This window comes from Dermochelys coriacea, chromosome 1 (genome assembly GCF_009764565.3).
Source record: "Dermochelys coriacea isolate rDerCor1 chromosome 1, rDerCor1.pri.v4, whole genome shotgun sequence".
NCBI classification, from domain to species: Eukaryota; Metazoa; Chordata; order Testudines; family Dermochelyidae; genus Dermochelys; species Dermochelys coriacea.
Genome location: NC_050068.2, coordinates 48,976,547 through 48,998,494, shown reverse-complemented (window position 1 = coordinate 48,998,494; position 21,948 = coordinate 48,976,547). Strand labels below are relative to the sequence as shown.

General features: G+C 41.7%; 1 protein-coding gene across 5 annotated transcripts in view; it reads left to right on the top strand.

Annotated features, from left to right (window-relative positions):
• Window positions 1-21,948, top strand: part of STARD13 (StAR related lipid transfer domain containing 13) — a 493,680-nt gene that overhangs the window by 216,959 nt on the left and 254,773 nt on the right. For all 5 annotated transcript variants that reach the window (XM_043504394.1, XM_038387627.2, XM_038387628.2 and 2 more), the window contains one exon: window positions 1,948-1,981. In XM_043504394.1, the coding sequence (XP_043360329.1) occupies window positions 1,948-1,981 (34 nt within the window). The remainder of the gene's footprint in view (window positions 1-1,947; window positions 1,982-21,948) is intronic.

The window sequence follows — 21,948 nt, the reverse complement described above, 5'->3', positions numbered from 1 at the left end:
ACTTTGACTGGAAAATAACTGGTGCTCCTAGGGCTATGCTAGAACACTTAAACTGAGGATGAAGGCAGGACTGTGTTGTTTGTTTTGATTTATACACTCTGAGAAAGTACTTATTCCTGGACTTAGGTGCTCTGACTAATTTAAAAGCACAAACTAAACTAAACAAATAAAATCTAGCAGTTTATCCCCAACTTAAACAACAAAGTTAACCAGGTATTAGATAGTTGACCTCAGTCCCAAATACATCTCAACTTTCTGCAACAGCTTTGAAACATAGATAGACCTTGCCCTAAATAAGACCTTGCCAGAGGTAAGCGAGAACTACAAAGGTGAGGGCTCTTTATGGAGAATACCACCAGTACTGACCCTTTCAAACTGAGGAGGTCTCTAGCTTGAGCACCTCTGCTGATTGTATGTGTGAGAGTATTGCTCAGGGAGAGCAGTGCTCTGTCAAGCAGGCAAGTCTAAGGCCATGTAGAGGTTTTATAGGCTGACGGATTTAATCTAGAAGCTCATTTCAGATCATGAAGCACTGGTGTAATGTGCTCCCAGTGAGACACACTGCACCAAAAGCAGGCGGCCACACCGTGTACCACCTTCCGCTTCTGCACAGACTCAAGCTTTTGTTCCATTGCTATAGTCTGATCCTGAGATGACAAAATCCTAGATAATGGAAATGAGTTTCAGCTCCAGAAAAAGAGGTTGCAATCTTCTAACCAAATGTAAGTGGAAAAGAGTTCTGGCCGCTGCTTGTATCTCCTCCTCTAACAGCTTTTGGGGATCTAACCAGTGATGATATCTCCAACATTGCTTCCAGTTGCTGTCTCCAATTGAGCACCATCACCTAAATCACTGGATTGAGTTTACAGCCAGCTAGTTCTTCCGCCTGTACTGCCTAGGAATTGGGTAGTATCCCTTTAAATAGTTTGAGCCCTCTAGAGGGCATCCTTGTCTTCTGTTGCAGAAGCCCCCAGGACCTAACAGAGTATCCAGGTATATATGTAACTAGGCCGTGTATGTTTGTATGTAGTTAGTAAACATGGTTATTTAGAACCCAACTCTGTCCATGTTGTTTAAAAGTGGTTGGGGTTAGGTCAGAGTTAGCTAATACACATTAACTAAATGTTGTTAAATCTCACACTCATGCTAAGCTAAACCCAACCTAGCCTTGACCACTTTTGCTAGACAAAACCTAAACTGTGATCATAACGGGGCTTTTACAAAGTAAAATTGTCTTGCAGTATTTCCTAGGTTGGGAAAACAACTCCATGCTGCTTCACCTAGAAAGAGTGGGTTTTTTTCCTAGTATGAAAGTAGAAAATTTAATTACATTTTGTATTTGAGGGAGGAGCTTTCTGACGTTTCAGTAAAACGTGCATATAAATTAAGAGCTGAGGATACTTTTTTTTTAAGTTAAGTTTGTATGGAGTGATCCTCATCAAGGCTGGAGAGGCAGCATTTAATGGATGAGGCAATGTAGCAGTTTAGTGCTTCTGAGAGAGGTGCAGATGATTATCTTGTAGCAGGACCAAAAAATGCACACTAGCTTGACAAAGCCCTGGCTGGGATGATTTAGTTGGGGATTGGTCCTGTTTTGAGCAGGGGGTTGGACTAGATGACCTCCTGAGGTCCCTTCCAACCCTGATATTTTATGATTCTAAGACATGGGAATGGCTGCATCTCAAGCAAATTGCAGATTCTGTGAGGTTCTCATCTGGAATCTTCCTGGTATCCAGAAGGATCAGTTCAATCTTTTGGTTTTACATAAATTGGGTGAAAATTAAGCTTATCTTGTCCCCAGGGCCTTTAAATTAAAGTTAAAGGTTGTACTGACCCAAACAAGATGGTGATGTTTCCAAATTTAAGTCCGTTCTTTCTTTTGTCATAAAATTATATCCTGAGCCTTTTGGGAAAATGTTAAACTAAAAAAAGAATTATTTCTTACAGGTGTTGTCTCAGAAGCTGAGCAAAGAAAAAGCAGGTAAGTCCATAGTCTTCTGAAAGACATTCTGCTACTTACAAGTTATACCCTATTGAAAGTTTCTTGAGAAACAAGGTAGACATGTTAAAAGAATATACATCGTGATGGAACATCTGTGGGACTCTTTGATGTTTATACTAGACTCGGGTTCTGTATTTTTTTCAATGCTGTTGTTTTGGACAGTTTTGTACTATTGTCCATGAACATGGTGTGTGTATATATATATTTATTTAGCCACCGTTAGGCCATAAGGAAGTTGCAAATTCTGCTACTTTGGATTTACAGCTTGTAAAGTGGGTTCTGAAATAATAAGATAAAATAAAATATATATTTCTAGAGAGTCGGTGTTAGTGATGTGGAATTTGACAGTATGCCAGAATCTGGCCTCTTTCTTGTAACTATTTTAAAGTGTATTTATTTAGCTAGGACTTTGGCAAATCATTTATGGGACATTGAGAGATCACTGGCAGACTGATGTGGCCATTAAATATTAATGATACCAATTTATTTGATTAGTACATAGGAAATTATTTCTTTTGTAATTAATTTTAATGATCTGAGGCACCCAAGTTCATGGCAATAATCATTACACTTGTGGAAATACCTAGAAATACAAGCTCACTCAGTGTGACTGGGAGAAGCTAAAATAAAGGTTTGTATATGCATCTGTGTGCATAGAGGTCCTCATTCAGCATGGCACTTAAACATATGCTTAAATCCCATTGACTTCATGAGTCCAATTGATTTCAGTGAGATGTAAGCCTATGTATCTGTGCTTTGCCTAATTAAGTCCAGAGTTCTTTATTATATTGTAATTGAGACCAATGAAGAAATGTAGAAAACAGCAGGTGTTTCCAAATGTGACATTAGTATTTAATAACAGTAACAGAATATTGCAAAGAAGCCCAAAGAATGACTTGGTGAATCCTTATTGTCACTAACCCTATGTCCGTTCGAACCCTTTTAAAAATCATGAAGAATGGGATTTCTGGATCTGCACAAATCAGAAAAAAATTAATTTCCTTTACAGTGCAAAGTACAGTGAATATGCAATACACTCTGATTAAATATAAAGTAATTGTGGATCACTGTTTTAATGATTTTTTTCTCCATATTACCGTACTTCTCCTCTTTATATGGCTGGGGGACTGGTTTGAACATGTCCTCTAACCCTGTGATCTCTTCTAGTTTAAAATAACATGTACCCCCATTCCTTCAGTTCCCAATTTGCATCTTCTGTCTTTTTCCAAGAGCTATTTCAACTTTGCTAGAAATAGATGAGGGAATCATTTTTATAGCCAATGTCACCAGTTCAACGGATCAGCTGGCAAAGGTGCTGATTTAGCACAATGGTTGGAATCTGGCCTAGAAAACGGAGGTCTTAATTGGCAGTTCTGTGCCCATCTACTTTACCATTGTGTCAATGAAATGTGATGGTTGTTAATTGTAGTATAATTCTATTATGTTTTTGTGCACATTAACTTTATCTACTGGATCAGTTATATTTTTGAGTAAACAATGTTGATACTTGCCTATGAAAAATAAGTGTACATTATTCTAAAGGTGAATAGCTTCCATCAGATGCTGGTATTGATTTAGTAATGAAATATTTTCTTCAGCTCTTTATTGAAATATCTACTTGAATCAAAAATCTATATGTTGCACTGAACACTGGAATCTTAAAGGATTTACAAGCATGTACATTTTAAACAAAATGGAGTATTTAAACAGCATTTCCAGTATTTTGACTGATACATTTTTTAATTGCTTCTCTTTTACGGTAATATATCCTTTGTCTCTGCAAGAGAAATAAGATTGATCACCCTTCTTACAGTTGGGGAATGCTTGTTGCAAATTGCTACCAACAGGCTTTGTGACAAGTGATTTCCTGACATAATTTGATGACTGAAGTTTAACAATGGCATGTTGTTATGTAGTAGAGCTGGTTGTTTCAGTGAAACAATTTTTCATCCAAAAATTGCAATTCATCAAAACCAAAACTTTTGACAAAAGGTCTGTTTTGACAAATTTCCCATTTAATTTTATTGAAAAATTTATATATCATTAAAATATCATGTTTCGATACTTTCAAAAGGAAAAGTGTGTTGACTTTGATTTGAAATTTAAGTTAATTATAGTAAAACAAAATGTAAAGTCAAAATCAAAATGAAACATTTTGAAATGACTGAAACAAAGCATTTCAATTGACCTGAGCTGAATTTTTTCAAATGTTCTAGTTCACAAAAATTTTCAAGATTTTGACATTTTGTCCCAATTCAGGATGGGAAAATATGTTGAAATCTGAAAAATTCTGTCCGGATGGGAAACCAGTTTCCTACCCTGCTCTGTTACGTACTGCAATACAGTACTTTTTGTTTGATATGGATCTTATCAAAACACAAACACTGGAGTTTCCCTGCCATTATAAGTTTCCTTATCATTATCCATTATAGGCAATACATTTTGTTGTTGTTTTTTAAAGCGGAATATTTTTAAAGGCAAACAGAATTTGCAAAAACCTATTTTAATGGAATGTCAAGGTTGTGAATTTAAGGAATTTAAGGTTTGTGTTGCAAAATTTACTTTCCCATAATGGGCATGCTTCTTATTAAGGTGTATCTTTAGCAGGTGAAATAGATGGTCAGTTTTTACAGTGGAGAGATGTAGTGGGTCCCCCAGGTATCTGTACTGGGACCAGTGCTGTTCAACATATTCAATGCATGATCAAGGATCTACAACCTATCCTGAAGGATGACCCATCACTCTCTCAGATCTTGGGAGACAGGCCAGTCATTGCTTACAGACAGCCCCCCAACCTGAAGCAAATACTCAACAGCAACCACACAACAGAACCACTAACCCAGGAACCTATCCTTGCAACAAAGCCTGTTGCCAATTCTGTCCACATATCTATTCAGGGAACACCATCATAGTGTGGCTGATGTGATTAGGCCCTATCAGAGGCTCGTTCACCTGCGCATCTACCAATGTGATATATAGATTCATAGATGCTAAGGTCAGAAGGGACCATTCTGATCATCTAGTCTGACCTCCTGCACAACACAGGCCACAGAATCTCACCCACCCACTCCTACGAAAAACCTCACCTATGTCTGAGCTATTGACAGTCCTCAAATCGTGGTATAAAGACTTCAAGGAGCAGAGAATCCTCCATCAAGTGACCCATGCCCCATGCTACAGAGGAAGGCGAAAAACCTCCAGGGCCTCTTCCAGTCTGCCCTGAAGGAAAATTCCTTCCCGACCCCAAATATGGCGATCAGCTAAACCCTGAGCATATGGGCAAGATTCACCAGCCAGATACTACAGAAAATTCTTGCCTGGGTAACTCAGATCCCATCCATCTAATATCCCATCTCAGGGGATTAGGCCTATTTACCCTGAATATTTAAAGATCAATTAATTACCAAAATCCCATTATCCCATCATACCATCTCCTCCATAAACTTATCGAGTAGAATCTTAAAGCCAGATAGATCTTTTGCCCCCACTGCTTCCCTTGGAAGGCTATTCCAAAACTTCACTCCTCTGATGGTTAGAAATCTTCGTCTAATTTCAAGTCTAAACTTCCTGGTGGCCAGTTTATACCCATTTGTTCTTGTGTCCACATTGGTGCTGAGCTTAAATAATTCCTCTCCCTCTCCTGTATTTATCCCTCTGATATATTTATAGAGAGCAATCTCTATATCTCCCCTCAGCCTTCTTTTAGTTAGGCTAAACAAACCAAGCTCCTTAAGTCTCCTTTCATAAGACAAGTTTTCCATTCCTCGGATCATCCTAGTAGCCCTTCTCTGTACCTGCTCCAGTTTGAATTCATCCTTTTTAAACATGGGAGAACTGCACACAGTATTCCAGGTGAAGTCTCACCAGTGCCTTATATAATGGTACTAAAACCTCCTTATCTCTACTGGAAATAGCTCTCCTGATGCATCCCAAAACCGCATTAGCTTTTTTCACAGCAATATCATATTGGCAGCTCATAGTCATCCTATGATCAACCAATACTCCAAGGTCCTTCTCCTCCTCCATTACTTCTAATTGATGTGTCCCCAGCTTATAACTAAAATTCTTGTTATTAGTCCCTAAATGCATGACCTTACACTTCTCACTATTAAATTTCATCCTATTACTATTACTCCAGTTTACAAGGTCATCCAGATCTTCCTGTATGATATCCTGGTCCTTCTCCGAATTGGCAATATCTCCCAGCTTTGTATCATCTGCAAACTTTATTAGTGCACTCCCACTTTTTGTGCCAAGGTCAGTAATAAAAAGATTAAATAAGATTGGTCCCAAAACTGATCCCTGAGGAATTCCACTGGTAACCTCCCTCCAGCCTGACAGTTCACCTTTCAGTAGGACCTGCTGTAACCAATTCCTTATCCACCTTTTGATGTTCATATTGATCCCCATCTTTTCCAATTTAACTAATAATTCCCCATGAGGCACGGTATCAAACGCCTTACTGAAATCTAGGTAAATTAGATCCACTGCGTTTTTCCTTTATCTAAAAAGTCTGTTGTCTTCTCAAAGAAGGAGATTAGGTTGGTTTGGCACGATCTACCTTCTGTAAACCATGTTGTATTTTGTCCCATTTACCATTGATTTCAATATCCTTAACTAATTTCTCCTTCAAAATTTTTTCCAGGACCATGCATACTACAGATGTCAAACTAACTGTCCTGTAGTTACCCAGATCACTTTTTTTTCCTTTCTTAAAAATAGGAACTATATTAGCAATTCTCCAATCATTCGGTACAACTCCTGAGTTTACAGATTCATTAAAAATTCTTGCTAATGGGCTTTCAATTTCATGTGCCAATTCCTTTAATATTCTTGGATGAAGATTATCTGGGCCCCCCGATTTAGTCCCATAAAGCTGTTTCAGTTTCGCTTCTACCTCAGGTATGGTAATATCTAACTCCATATCCTCATTCCCATTTGTCATGCTACCATTATCCCTAAGATCCTCTTTAGCCTTATTAAAGACTGAGGCAAAGTATTTGTTTAGATATTGGGCCATGCCTAGATTATCCTTAACCTCCACTCCATCCTCAGTGTTTAGCGGCCCCACTTCTCCTTTCTTAGTTTTCTTCTTATTTATATGACTGTAGAACCTTTTACTATTGGTTTTAATTCCCTTTGCAAGGTCCAGCTCTACTCGACTTTTAGCCTGTCTCACTTGATCCCTACATGTTCTGACCTCAATAAGGTAGCTTTCCTTGCTGATCTCTCCCATCTTCCACTCCCTGTATGCTTTCTGCTTCTTCTTAATCACCTCTCTAAGATGCTTGGTCTACAACTCCTTCCTATGAATTGTTTCCCTTTTCTTGGGATACAGGCTTCCGATAGCTTCTGCAGCTTTGATTTAAAGTAATCCCAGGCCTCCTCTACCTTTAGATCCATAAATTCTTCAGTCCAATCCACTTCCCTAACTAATTTCCTTAATTTTTGAAAGTCAGCCCTTTTGAAATCAAAAACTCTAGTTGCAGATTTATTTTTGATAATCCTGCCGTTCCTTTGAACTGAATTAGCTCATGATCACTTGAGCCAAGATTATCCCCTACCACCATGTCTTCTATGAGGTCCTCGCTACTCACCAAAATTAAATCTAAAATGGCATCCCCTCTAGTCGGTTCAGCAACTACTTGATGACGGAATCCATCAGCTATCGCATCTAGGAAAATCTGAGCTCTATTATTATTACTAGCACTGGTCCTCCAGTCTATATCTGGGATGTTAGTCTCCCATGATCACGCAGTTTCCATTAGTATTTACTTTATTAAAAACATTAAAAAGGGCTCTATCCATATCCAGATTAGATCCCGGAGGTCTATAGCACACCCCAAGCACTATCGTAGGAGAGGCTCTACTAGTTATCTTCCCCAATGTAATTTTTGCCCAGATGGATTCTGTCTTATCCATTGCATTGCTTCTTATTTCTTTACATTCAACCTCATCGTTGATATACAATGCTACTCCACCACCTTTACCTTTGTTTCTGTCTTTCCTAAACAGCACATACCCTTCAATACCTGTAGTCCAGTCATGACTACTAGTCCACCATGTTTCTGTTATCCCTATAATATCTGGTTTCACTTCCTGCACCAGTAGCTCTAGTTCCTCCATTTTGTTACCTAGGCTCCTCGCATTGGTGTACAAACATCTTAATTTTTTTTTGGCCTCGCTCACATTTTGTACCCTATTAGGTACAGTCATTCTACAGCCAGTATAACCTATTAGACTGGTATCCACACTGCCCTCGCTCCTTATATACATTCTCCTACCCATGGCTGTATCTTTTCTTACTTCATCTTTTTCACTCTCAATGCTAAAATCTGGCGTGGAGGTTACCTGGACATCTCCCAACCATTTCCCCCAAATTCCTAGTTTAAAGCTCTCTTTATCAGTTGTGCCAGCCTCCATCCTAGAAGTCTATTTCCTTCCCTACTCGGAGGAAGTCCATCCCGAAAGAACTGTCCTCTGTCCATGAATGCCTCCCAGTGGCCATACATCCCAAAGCCCTTCTTATAGCACCACTGCCTAAGCCATCTGTTGACAGTCATAATCTTGTCAGACCTTTGTTGCCCTTCTCTAGGAACAGGCAGGATCCCACTAAAGATCACCTGAGCCTCGATTTCCTTAAGCGTCTTCCCCAGCCTAGCATAGTCTCCCTTAATACTTTCCAGCGAGAATCTATCTGTATCATTTGATTCCACATGAAGGATAATTAGGGGATTCTTTCCCCCTCCCTTTAGGATCCTTTTCAACCACAGGTCTACATCCCGTATGTTCGCACCTGGAAGACAGCACACCCTTCTATTCTCTGGATCAGCTCTAGTTACAGGACTGTCTGCTCTTCTCAGTAAAGAGTCCCCAATCACATAGACCTGTCTTTTCCTGGTGACAGTGCTATTCTCCAGTCTCTCCCCTGTTCCCTCTGGCTGCAAGTTCTTTCCATTCCTATTTTCCCTTATAATCCTCTTCAACCCATCCTGTATCCTCCTGGGGCTCATATTTGGTATAGTCTCCCTTGACTCTTCCCCTTTTCCTATAGGACTAGCCTCTCTTCTCTTCTTCTTTGCCCTTTCACCTGCTGAGTCCCTTCTTCATTTTCCAACTCTTCAAACCTGTTCCTACTCTCTCTTTCTCCTTCACTAGCCCGTCTTTTCCTCTGCCTGGTTCTTTTAGTCACATGCTTCCACTGACCACTTCCCTCACTCAGTCTCCCCTCAAAATTCCCCAGCCCTGCTTCCATCTGTAAGTCTGAGCTTTTCCCTTCAGATACCTCATATCTTTGCTCCATCATCTGTTCAAACCCCTTCCTAAACTCAACCAGACTTTCCACCTGCATCTCCAAACCTCGGATCTTTTCCATCATCAGCTCTATCAGACGGCATTTCATGAAGAAAAAACTCTTACCAGGTCCCCCTCTTCAGGATCATGTACATGCCGCAGCTTCCACATCCAGTCATCCTCATTGTGTCTTCCACTACAGGAGTCACTCCCACAGCTGCCTCCGTATCTGTCATCGCCTTCCCACCTAAGTCCTGTTAATCTGGGAAACACAAGCCACACCAAAAAGACCACCCTCTCCCCCAGCAAAAACAAACCCCAAACAAGCACCACAATACAAATTCCTCCAACAGAACTCCCACTCAAACTCCCCTGTTTAGAGCTCTGTTTGCTAGCTCCTGTGCCGTTGCAGCTGTCTGTGCCGCTGCCTGACTGGCTGGCTACCTTTATAGGACCCCTAGGCAGAAAAGCCCCAACCCCTAATCAGGGCTCAGCTTCTCTCCCAGCACAAAGTCCCTACAAGCCCTCCACACACACACAAATACTAAAAATACAAAACCAAGTACAAATACCTTCTCCTCCACATGCCATCATGTGCCAGCAATGCCCCTCTGCCATGTACATTGGTCAAACTGGACAGTCTCTACGTAAAAGAATAAATGGACACAAATCAGACGTCAAGAATTAGAACATTCAAAAACCAGTTGGAGAACACTTCAATCTCTCCGGTCACTCGATTACAGACCTGAGGGTGGCTATCCTTCAACAAAAAAACTTCCAAAAAAAAACAAAACACTTCAGCGAGAGACTGCTGAAGTGGAATTAATTTGCAAACTGGACACAATTAACTTAGGCTTGAATAGAGACTGGGAGTGGATGGGTCATTACACAAAGTAAAGCTATTTCCCCATGTTATTTCTGCCCCCCACCCCACCCCCCACTGTTCCTCAATTGTTCTTGTTAACTGCTGGAAATGGCCCACCTTGATTATCACCATAAAAGGTTTTCCTCCTCCCCACCCCCTCCCCCCCGCTGGTAATAGCTCATCTTAAGTGATCACTCTCCTTATAGTGTGTATGATAAAACGCATTGTTTCATGTTCTCTGTGTGTGTATATAAATCTCCTCACTGTATTTCCACCGAATGCATCCAATGAAGTGAGCTGTAGCTCACGAAAGCTTATGCTCAAATAAATTTGTTAGTCTCTAAGGTGCCACAAGTACTACTTTTTCTTTTTGCAAATACAGACTAACACGGCTGCTACTCTGAAACATGTTCATAAATGATTTGGAAAAGGAGTAAACAGTGAGGTGGCAAAGTTTGCAGATGATGCATAAAAAGAGTGACCAGAGAGATTGAAGTGTTCTCCACCTGGTTTTTGAATGTTATAATTCTTGACGTCTGATTTGTGTCCATTTATTCTTTTACGTAGAGATTGTCCAGTTTGACCAATGTACATGGCAGAGGGACATTGCTGGCACATTATGGCATATATCACATTGGTAGATGCGCAGGTGAACGAGCCTCTGATAGTGTGGCTGATGTGATTAGGACTTATGATGGTGTCCCCTGAATAGATATGTGGACACAGTTGGCAACGGGCTTTGTTGCAAGGATAGGTTCCTGGGTTAGTGGTTCTGTTGTGTAGTGTGTGGTTGCTGGTGAGTATTTGCTTCAGGTTGGGGGGCTGTTTGTAAGCCAGGACTGGCCTGTCTCCCAAGATCTGTGAGAGTGATGGGTCATCCTTCAGGATAGGTTGTAGATCGTTGATGATGCGTTGGAGAGGTTTTAGTTGGGGCTGAAGGTGATGGCTAGTGGCGTTCTGTTGTTTTCTTTGTTGGGCCTGTGCTGTAGTAGGTGACTTCTGGGTAAGATAGTGAAGTCCAAGCTGACTGCAAAGCGATGCAAAGGGTTCTTACAAAACTGGGTGAGTGGGCAGATGAAATTCAGAGTTGATAAATGCAAAGTAATGCACACTGGCCAACATAAATCCAAACTATACATACAAAACAAGGGAGTCCAAATTAGCTGTTACCCTCAATAAAGAGATCTTGGACTCATTGTGGATAGTTCTCTGAAAATATCTGCTCAATGTCAATGTCAAAAAAGCTAACAGAATGTAAGGAACCCTTAGGAAAGGGATAGCTAATAAAAAAAAATGATAATGCCACTATATAAATCATTAGTATTCCAACACATGCAGTTCTGATCACCCCATCTCAAAAAAAATGTGAGAAAAGTACAGAGAAGGGCAACAAAAATAATTTGGGGTATGGAACCACTTCCATATGAGGAGAGATTTAAAAAGACTGGGACAGGTCAGCTTAGAAAAAAGATGACTAAGGGGAGATATGATAGGTTTATAAAATCACGAATGGTGTGGGAAAAAGCAAGTAAGAGCGTTTTTTTACCCCTTCATATCACATACACACCAGGGGTCACCCAATGAAATTAATAGATGCTAGGTTTAAAACAAACAAAAGGAAGTACTTCTTCATATAATGCACAGTCAACCCATGGAACTTGTTGCTAGAGGATGTTGTGAAGGCCAAAAGTATAACTGGGCTCAAAAAATAATTAGATAAGTTCATGGAGGATAGGTCCATCAATGGCTATTAGACCCGATGATCAGGGATGCAACCCCATGCTGTGAGTGTTCCTAACCCTCTGAAGCCAGGAGCTAGGATGGGATGACGGAATAGATCACTTGATAATTGCCCTGTTCTGTTCATTCCCTCTAAAGCATCTGACACTGGCCACTGTCAGAAGACAGGATAATGCATTAGATGGACCATTGGTCTGAACCAGTGTGGCCATTCTAATGTTCTTATGGAATAGTCTTCAAAAATACCAAACAGCTATGTGCAATCGGCCACTTAATTTTGCATTTCCTGATTGTTTTGTGTTTAACTTCAAGTTGCAATAATGGAATTTGTGCTTTCAATTTCTTTAGTGTGTTAAAGCTCTCTTAATAAAAGAAGAACAAAAGCAAAGAAGAAAGTCCCCAAACTTCACCTCTCATGCTTATTTCTTTGCACTCCTTTCTTTCTCCTTGACATTCCTCCTCGTTCTTTTTCCTTGGTCACCCCTTCCACATTCCTCTCATTTTCCCTTTGTCCTTTCTTTCTCTTTCCTTGGCCCTTCTCTCTTCTTTCAACTTCGGTGTCCCATCCTCCATATTCTCTCCCTCTAGGGTTGTCATGGCCTAAAGAATGAATTCCGTGTAATGCTAGAATTGCTCAGCGGTTCATCATCTTCTTCCCCACCTACTATGAAGCTATCAGTTGTTTAGCAGGTTGTTTCACTTCCAGCCTTGAATAAGGAAGGAGCTAGTGATCAGAGACAGTGCAACTAGAATACTGGACAGTAGGAGTTTGGAGTGGAAATCAAGCCCCTTTCCCTGTCATTGATTGGCACCAGTGTTCCTCTGGTCAGGTCAGGGGCATACATATGTTGTTTTCCTTGGCCTCTAGTCATCTCTCCACAAAACCACATTTGTCTGTGAGGGGAAAATACTTCTTCTTTGTACTGTTTTTCTTTTTGTATTTTTTTTAGCTTTTAAAAATAAATTCAAAGATGTTTGGGATGCCATTTCCTGGAGTTTCAGAGTGAGTTCCTCACAATATGTTTATCAGAACACTTAAATGTTTTCTAAGAAAAGCTGCAACTGCACAGAGTCACTTGGCCCCTCTGGGAAACCTTTTATGGCATACCAGCATTATTAGAAATGTAGTGACATGTTCAACCCTCAAGAATATGGCAATATTTTATGAGTATGAATATTGTAAATAACATTCTGCACATTAAATATGATATACATTAGGAGAAAATATTAAATACTGGCAAGTGGTGAATTAGTAAAGGGATGACTTGGTATTCCTGTTCTACTTTGATTTATTTCCCTGATATTGTATGCTGTGCTATAAGAGTCTCCACTTCTAAATAACAAATCTAAACTTTTGAACCAAACCTGCCACAATGATTTTCAAATAACTTAAACAGTAAATTAGAGGATACTTCTATCCAGAGGAGAAGATGATTTTTCTCCAGCTTTGGAGTTCACATTTCTGTACAGTTGTGAGTGCATGTTCCTATACCACAGTTAGCTACAATAATTCAACTTGCATTTGCAGCCCTGACAGCTTTTAATCATTCGGTAAAGTAGCGTGGCCAAAATGTTCAAACTTGCCATACTTAGGCACCCAAGTAAGGGCCCAGTTTGTCAGAGGTATTGAGTAACTGCCACTCCCGTTGACTAATAGGAGATCAGCATTCCTGAAAAAACAGGCCACTTATTTAGGAGGCCAAATTTTCAAATTTGGCCTGTGTAATTTTGTGGTGCTAAATTAATGACTTCTTGTTAAAAGTTGTAACCATGCTACAAATGTTGTATAACGAGAACATCGGTTTCTTCCTGAAATCTTCTGACAACTATATTATTGCTGTCATTTCATAGGGGAGCTGCTTGTCTGCCCTCCTGGGATATAGTTACCGTAATAAAATAGCTAACAACAACAAAAGAGAAAATATATTATAGGGAGAAAAACGAATATCCATTTTGACAGACCCATCATTATTCCATATGGTAGCAAATTGCACTTTGATTGTTCTTAACAGTACTTCTTAAGAAAACTATTTATAAATGAGGTTTTGGGTGGTGGTGAATGCTGCTTAAGAAGAGTGACATAAATAATAGTTTGTAATCCACTAGTAAATGCCCCTCTCTAGTATATGTCATGTAGAAGATGATGTTCCTCTAACTCAAGTACTAGAGTCTGTGCTGGAGAAATCAACGGTCCTGGGTAGAGTTCTACAGAGAGAGATACAGTAATTCCATTTCACAGAGGATTCTAATATTCTGAAACTTCGTTTCATTCCAATTCAGAACAAAAGCCTCAAATTTTGAAATTCTCTGCAAAACACAAAGTTCTTGGGTCTCAGACTCAGACAGTCAGCATGGTGAGCTTCCCCAGAACTGGAACCCCAAGAAACCCTGAGTCTCTAGAACCCATGCAGTTCGCATTATTATTACTTACTGTTTTCAGTCTAGCAGTGCCTAAGGGGCTCAGCCAAAGATGGGGGCCCTGCTATGTTAGGCACTATAGGAACATTTATCGAAAAGACAGTCCCTGTCCTAAAGAACTTAAAGTGCAGGTTAAAAAAAAAAGTAAACTATTTTCTTAAATAATTAGCAATTAAGTTTTCAAACTCTAAAAAAGTATGTGTGGTGAGGGGGAGGATTGGGGTGACAATAAAACTCAGCAACAAAACTGGTGCCATAGCCCAGTAATGTTCATATCCCTTGGATCTGTCTATGAGCCAGTGTAACCCACACACATCCTGAGTGTGGTGTTTTGTCATCTCTAGTGGCACCAAGACCATTTAGAGATTAATGAGTCTGCTCTATAGCCTTAGCTAAGGGAGAGTTGGCTTTTATTTCATGCACTAGAGGCTCATGCACTAAACTTCAGAGGTCCCCTATTCAATCCCGCCCAGCAACAACCAGGGTCTGTTGGTGTTACAAGTGGAGGCTCATCAGGGATATCAACTGGGAAGTCTCTGAAGCTCGGGATGCGCTTCCTCAGCTAGGGGAAGTATGTAACCTCCATACCTCCTGGGTGTGGTGTTCTGTGGCACCGAGATCACTTACAGATTAATGAGTCTACTCTAAGAGCCAGTGGGCTTTTATCTCATGCACTAGAGGCTCATGCACTAAGCTCCAGAGGTCCCAGGTTCGATCCTGCCCCCAATGACTGGGGTCTGTTGGTGTTGCACCAGTACTTGCTGTGCTAAATATAATGTACTTATATCATTTAATTTTTCAAGGCATAAGGTCCCTCTCCATACGCTAGGTCTAAACTAAAATAGTCTCCTCCAAAACAGCCCTGCTCTACCACCACTAAAGGCGATCCATTCCCTTATCGGAGGTCCAGGATGAAAAGATGTGGCTCTTGCCATTAGAAATGCTGGTACAGAGACCTATGCGTTATGAGCAAGAGATCATAACAAAAAGAAAAAGGAGAGGGTGGAGTCACTTGAAAAAAATTTTCAAAGGAACAGGCAGTCCTACTGCAGTCCCTGTGACTTTGTTTCAACCTTCATGACCGCATCTGTTTTACTCCTCTGGGCAAGTCAGAGCACCTGTTCTGTGGAGGATAATCACGGATAGACGTGTGTGTCTGAGTGAAGGAGAGGGATGCTTCTCATCTCCAGCCAAAGTATAATCATCATAAATTAAGCAAGCTAATTTCTCCCAGTATATCTCCTAGCAGCAATTATTCTACTCAGCTTGAGCATTTTGGTTCCTTAATGTATTTTAAAGTTATCTCTAAACAGCACAAGACAACAGTTAACTCAAAGCACTCTAGACTGGATAAAGGAAGCGAATTTACTCTACTGACAAAATAATGAAGTCATCTTAAGAGCTGACAGAGCTATTTTAATGATGTTTAAAAAACCAAATATAGCAGTATATAGTCATATTTGCTGATGCAGGGTAATGTAGTCTCTAGCAGCAAGGGGCTGGCAAAGAAGATGGTGCACTGCAGTAATACAATGAAATCCTTACATGACCTTGGCCATTTGTGAGATGCTCTGTGGATAGACATGTGCCCTTGACTGATACATTATGAGATATGAAGAGAAGCAGATGTTAAAGCCTTATGGCTTTAACAAATGGCCTGATCCTACTTTTCCAGGCAAAACTTCTCCAGGTGACTTCCAGGATAACTCTCACTGAAGAAATAGGAGCCATATGGCATCTCTGCAGCTATATATGTCATGCTGTAAAACGGACCTGCTGCAAAAAATGGGCCTTATTTTGGGAGGTACTGAGCGCCTGAAACTTTTATTGGTCCTTAGTGGAAACTGCAGGTGCTTTGCTCAACTCAAGATCAGGCCCATTCTTTTCTTCAGGTCCTTCTGACTACATGCACCTTGTTCTTTTCAGTGGTACAAAGCTTCATGCTTACCGAATATGCTGTGGCGTTACTGCAGTCCCTGCACCAGGGGCACAACATAGCTGCACTGCCCCAAGGGCAGACCAGGAATAAGACAGTGACTCAGAGCCACAGTCTATTCCGCGATTTCCCCCTCACTCCAGCTGGGGGAACAAGGCCTATACCTGGTGCAGATTACTTTCCCTGCCTGGATGGTGTGCTGGGGGGTGGAGCCAAGGCTCTGCCCGCTACTCACCCACTCACCTGTACAGGAGAGAGAGTAGCAGCCCCCATAGACTTTACTCCTCCATGCTGTAACCCACAATACAGGTAACCCGTGCAAGGAAGGTAAGGTAGCTACTTCCACCCCTTACTACCCTGCACAGGAGGGTACCTAGGGTTAGCATCTGGCCCAAAGTTATTGTGAGAAAAAACATTGTACCAGCACATTTTATAGAGCTCAGGACAGGGGCACCGTGTGTGTTCTGTAATCAGAATCAAAGCCGAGTACAGATCCCTACTAGCGCTGGGTGACATTGTTCACACAAATAGTTTATTCAAGGAAAAATGCAGATTTATTGTAAATAAACAACCTCATCATCATAAAAAAGGGAGTAAAAACACCCTCAAACAAAATAAAATGAAAAACGGGGAAGGGGGGATATTTCAGCTGGAACAATGTTTTATTTTACCCAAAATGAAATATTTTTTTTTGTTTGTTCATTTTGGTGAGAAAACCTGAAAAGTTTCCACTTAGGGTCAGTCCGGAATGAAAAATCAGTTATTTGCTCAGCTTTGCTCCCCACCTGGGACAGGGTGTATAAACCTCGCACCAGCTGAGCGAGGGTTAATGACCCACTCAGGGTATGAGCACCCCCACTGCACCACAACTGCAAGGCATCGGGCCTGGTAGGAAGATGTAAAAGGGAGAAGCCCAGCTGCAGAGCTGGGAGGAGAGCAGACCTTCAGCCCTCGGTTTCTGGAGAGGAGCTCAGCTGAGAGCAGGGACTGCTCGTATAACTGCTGCCTTTTGGAGCCCACTTAGGGGAGAAGGGCCTCCTGCTGAATAACGAATGCTTTAGAAGGTTACCAGTGACTCACCTGTAGGTGCCGAGCAGGGCTATGGCCTGCTGGAGAATCTTTGAAGGAGGACAGTCCTGCTATGGCCTGTCAGTTTTCTTTTGGACCTTCAATAACTCTGAAGAGGTGGACTTCCATGGCACTCTGCCAGTGGGCTGAGTCTCCTGCATCCAGACCATGATGTTGGCTGCCCAGAGATTGAAGACCTAAGGCCAAGAGAGTGCACAGCGGTGTAGTCGAGTGGGAACACTGGCACTGCTGGGCCAGTACTATTAAGCACCAGCAATATTGTAGTTGAACCAGAAGGGAGCCTGGTCCCCCTACCCTGTAAGTTTCCAAGCCGCCCTGGGTGCTTGAGGGACGCACTCACCCATGGTGAGCTCTACATTGTGGGCTTGGCTCTGCTCGGCTCCACAAAGCTTCCGAGCTAGTAGTGGGGCCCATCACAGCCAGCGTAGGTACATTGCAATCCCACCTCATCCAGGGCACTGGGCCCTTTTAAGCAGGGCAAGGGCTCAGCCAATCCTTCCTGTAGGGGCAGCAGCCAGCAAGGAGGAGTCACTTGCCAGCTCTGGCTCTTCCTCTAACCAGGTCACATGAGCTGCCACATCAGGGCAACTCGGCTCTGGGGCTGACAGTGTGTGGGGATCCGTGCACTCTGGAGTGGGCAGAGGTAGGTGTGGGTCAGTCCATTGGGGATCAGAGACTAAAGGTTGCTGAGGCTGCAGCTTGTTAGTGAGCATGGGACTGGGGTGGCAGGGCAAGCTGCAGTGAAGAGGTTAGCAGGAAATCCTTTTTGGGAAAGTCAGAAGCAGGGTCAGTCAGGATAGGCAGCCAGAGCTTTCCAAAGCTCCCGGGACAGCTTTCATTTTGTTTCTCTCTGATCCATATGGGTTTGGTCGCTCACCTCCTGTAAGTAAGTGTGTGTGTGTGTGTGATTTTTTTTTTTTTTTTTTTAACCAGATACCTCATTTCAGACAACCTACATGTCTGCAGACATGTCCCGTTTAGCCAAGGATTACTGTACTAGAAGTTATGTATAGAAATCAAATGTGAATAACAATTCAGAAGAACAAAAATTATTGAGAAAATCAGTATTTTAATGGTGTACAGATTTAGGACTACACTGCTGGAGTGTAGGGCCCCCTCATGCTCTAGGAGGTGTACCCTATGACATCTCCCCAGTGACCTCTCTGCTCATCCAAATAAGCCTGAGCAAAATTCTGCTCTTGTTGATGTACTGGACTGAGGTCCATTGACTCTTAAATAACAAAATGTGAAGGATGTGGTATCCTAAGATATTGCAGTTCACAAAAAAAAGATGGAGCAAGTTATAAACATGAATTTTTATTTTTGTCTCAATTTTAATTTGGGAATTGTGCTTGTTTCTTTGGAAAAACACAAAATAACCTGATCAAGTAGTCTGATGGAATACTCTAAATATTACTTAAGATACAAAACCTTCTCCAGCAGTGAAACAGTAAAATTTCAAAAAAAGAAAAGGACTTGTGGCACCTTAGAGACTAACAAATTTATTTGAGCATAAGCTTTCATGAGCTACAGCTCACTGCATTGGATGCATTCAGTGGATGAAGTGAGCTGTAGCTCACGAAAGCTTATGCTCAAATAAATTTGTTAGTCTCTAAGGTGCCACAAGTACTCCTTTTCTTCTTGCGGATACAGACTAACACGGCTGCCACTCTGAAACCAGTAAAATTTCAATATGTCCGTCCTACCTACTAAAACTCGGTGTCTTAGCAAATGACTGTTTCCTTTTCACTAAGCTGAAAATAAATTATAACTATAGTTTATTTCTATAGATCAATCAACACATTTTCAATCAAAAGGGAAAATATTTGGAAGACTTGTATCGGGGGAGGGATAGATCAGTGGTTTGAGCATTGGCCTGCTAAACCTGGGGTTGTGAGCTCAATCCTTGAGGGGGCCATTTACGGATCTGAGGCAAAAATTGGGGATTGGTCCTGCTTTGAGCAGGGGATTGGACTAGATGACCTCCTGAGGTCCCTTCTACCCTGATATTCTATGGTTCTATGAAAAAAATATATATTAGGCAACTTGAAATTAAGGTATTTTAAACATTTTTCTACTTTAAATCGTTTTTGCTTAGAGCTGCCAAAGGGACTTTGACACTTCTCAACTGATGAATGAGAGAGAGATCCGCTACTTCTCTGAAAATTAAAAAAAAAAAAAAAACCTGACAAGAACCTTGATGTAAATGATGATCTAATGTAGGTTGATAAACTGCTCTTAAGCTTGCCTCTGTTGGAACTAGGGGACGCTGTCTTACAGCTGGCAACGTCAGACATCAAACTTGGGCTGCAGCATGATTTTATTCTAATGTCTGAACAGTTAACAAGGGTTTTCAACATAGAGCCATGTTCTGTCCTTATTTTCACCTGAACAAGTTCTTCTGGAGTAGTGTTTTCCAGGTGTAAATGAAGGCAGCAGAATTTGGCAGTTAATATTTTCTATGCCTTAGGGTAACTTTTTTTTAAACAAACGGAATCGTTTCATGATATAAAATAAAACAATGTAATCTTGTATATCTATTTTCTATTTAAAGTACTGTAGTTCTTTCCCTCAACCTCTCTGATAGATATACCGTAACAATCCATTGTTAAACATTATACCACTGGGCGAGGTGTCCCGATTCAAATTTAATTCAAAATTAAAAGGGGGTTAGCAGTATTTACACTTACAGGCAATTAGTTAACTCCGAAGTGTTTTTTTAATGGAGAGTAAAGGCATTTTTTAAATGAGAGGGAACCACATGGAAGAGTGTGGTCATAGCATTGGCCTTCTACTTCTGTCATGAGCAGTTCATGAAGGTCATAGTTCAAATAAATCTGGTGATCCGCACTGGATGACTGTTCCCACCTCTAACAGGTTAGCAGGATTATCCTTTTGCTTCATCTAGTTAATTTCTGCTAACTCCTTGAGGCAGGTGTGAGATGTCAAATTCCATCCTGAATATAACGGGGGTAGCTTTCAGAAAAGACATTCGGGTCTAGTACAGTTAGATGCTGAAGTAAGAACCTTAGGGCAACCAAACCTGGGAAGATGGCTTAGTCTGGAGTTCATGTTCAGTTCAAGTTACTTTTGGTAATAAATCCCAGGAAGTAGGTAACTTTTGACCTTATACAAAGGGCGTGACCTTGTCGGAACAGAATGGGGATTCTCCCATTGTAACCCACCAAGCAATATGGCAGCTCTGCTCGGAAGCTTGCGAAAGGTGTCACAGGAGCTAGAGGTAGTGGAAACTTCCTTTGAATGAGGAGGGCGGAGGTGCATAGTGAAACCTAAACGTACTAAGCATGGGGGGTGAGGAGAATCGGGGGGGTGGGAGGAAGTTGGAGCTTTGGGGAGAAGTCAGGAATACTGCCCTGCATGGGGAGCGGGAAGAGTCAGGGCAGAGGGGGAAGTTGGGGTGTTGGGGGTGGCAAGATTTGTGCTCTGCATAGGGAGTTGAGGCATTCAGGAGCACTGGGCAGCAGCACAGAATGGAGAGGTTGCGGTGTGAGGAATAGGAGGGGGAGTGGGGTGGGTGTGCTGTATGGGGAGCAAGGGGAACTACTGGGACTTGGGGAGGGGGTGTTGGAGAGCTGGCTCCAGGCTGGTCCCAGCCATTCACATCTCTCTTGCTGAGGGTAGCTGCTCCCAGTCTCTGCCCATCACTCCATTTCCTACAGGCTACCCCAGCTCGATCCCAGACATTACAGCAGCATGCTCCAGCCCCTCTAGGTTCTGTCCTCAGGAGCCACAGAGCCTGCCCAACCTGAGTGTGCAAAGCAACTTGCTTAACACCAATGCACTGGAGCAGAAGCATGGACCAGTCCTCACAATATTTTCATTGTGGGGCGCTAGCCTCAATTCTCTCCCCCGTTCCACCGCCCAGGCAGGATGAAGCAGACACAAGACCTGCCCGACTGTGCCTGGCTTGTCACAGTGTAATGCTAGGGTAATGAAACCCTAGGCTTGGTTGTGAGTGGGAGCCCAGGACCTCTTGATCTAAAAGCATGAGCCTCCATTGCTTGAGGTAGAAAACTAAGTCCTGTAGCTCAAAGGCAGAAGTAGACTCAATAACCTCTCTATACGGTATAGCCACTAGAAGGGGACAAAGATCTGTAAAGTATTAACATGGGTTACACAAGCTTCAGCCAAAGAAGTGCTGCTTCTAAAAAAAGCAATGGGAATTTGTTTTAGTAGGTTTTTACCTAAAAAAAAATTATACAGTCTCTGCCCTTCCAGTTGTTGTGTATTAGATTCTGTCCAGGCCAGAATGCAACTCTGATAGAAATGCACTAATAGTTACTGATGTTTATTGAGCACTCTGCAGCAGAAGGCAGGAACAAATTAGTAATCACCTCAGTGCTGTCAAAGCACAGCTGAAGGCAGCAGTACAGAGGTGCTGCAGCTGCATGCAAAATAGAAATTCATCCCCAGTGTACAAGCCCATTGAAGTGAATGGATTTTCACCAGCTCTGAATGTGGCCCAGTGTTTTATGAAGAGAGAGCAATAAAGAAGGGCAAGTTCAGGAAAACTGCAGACGCAACGGTGGGCATGTATCTGAATCATCCAGCAGGGATCTGAAGTCGTTCACTCCGTTCTTGGTG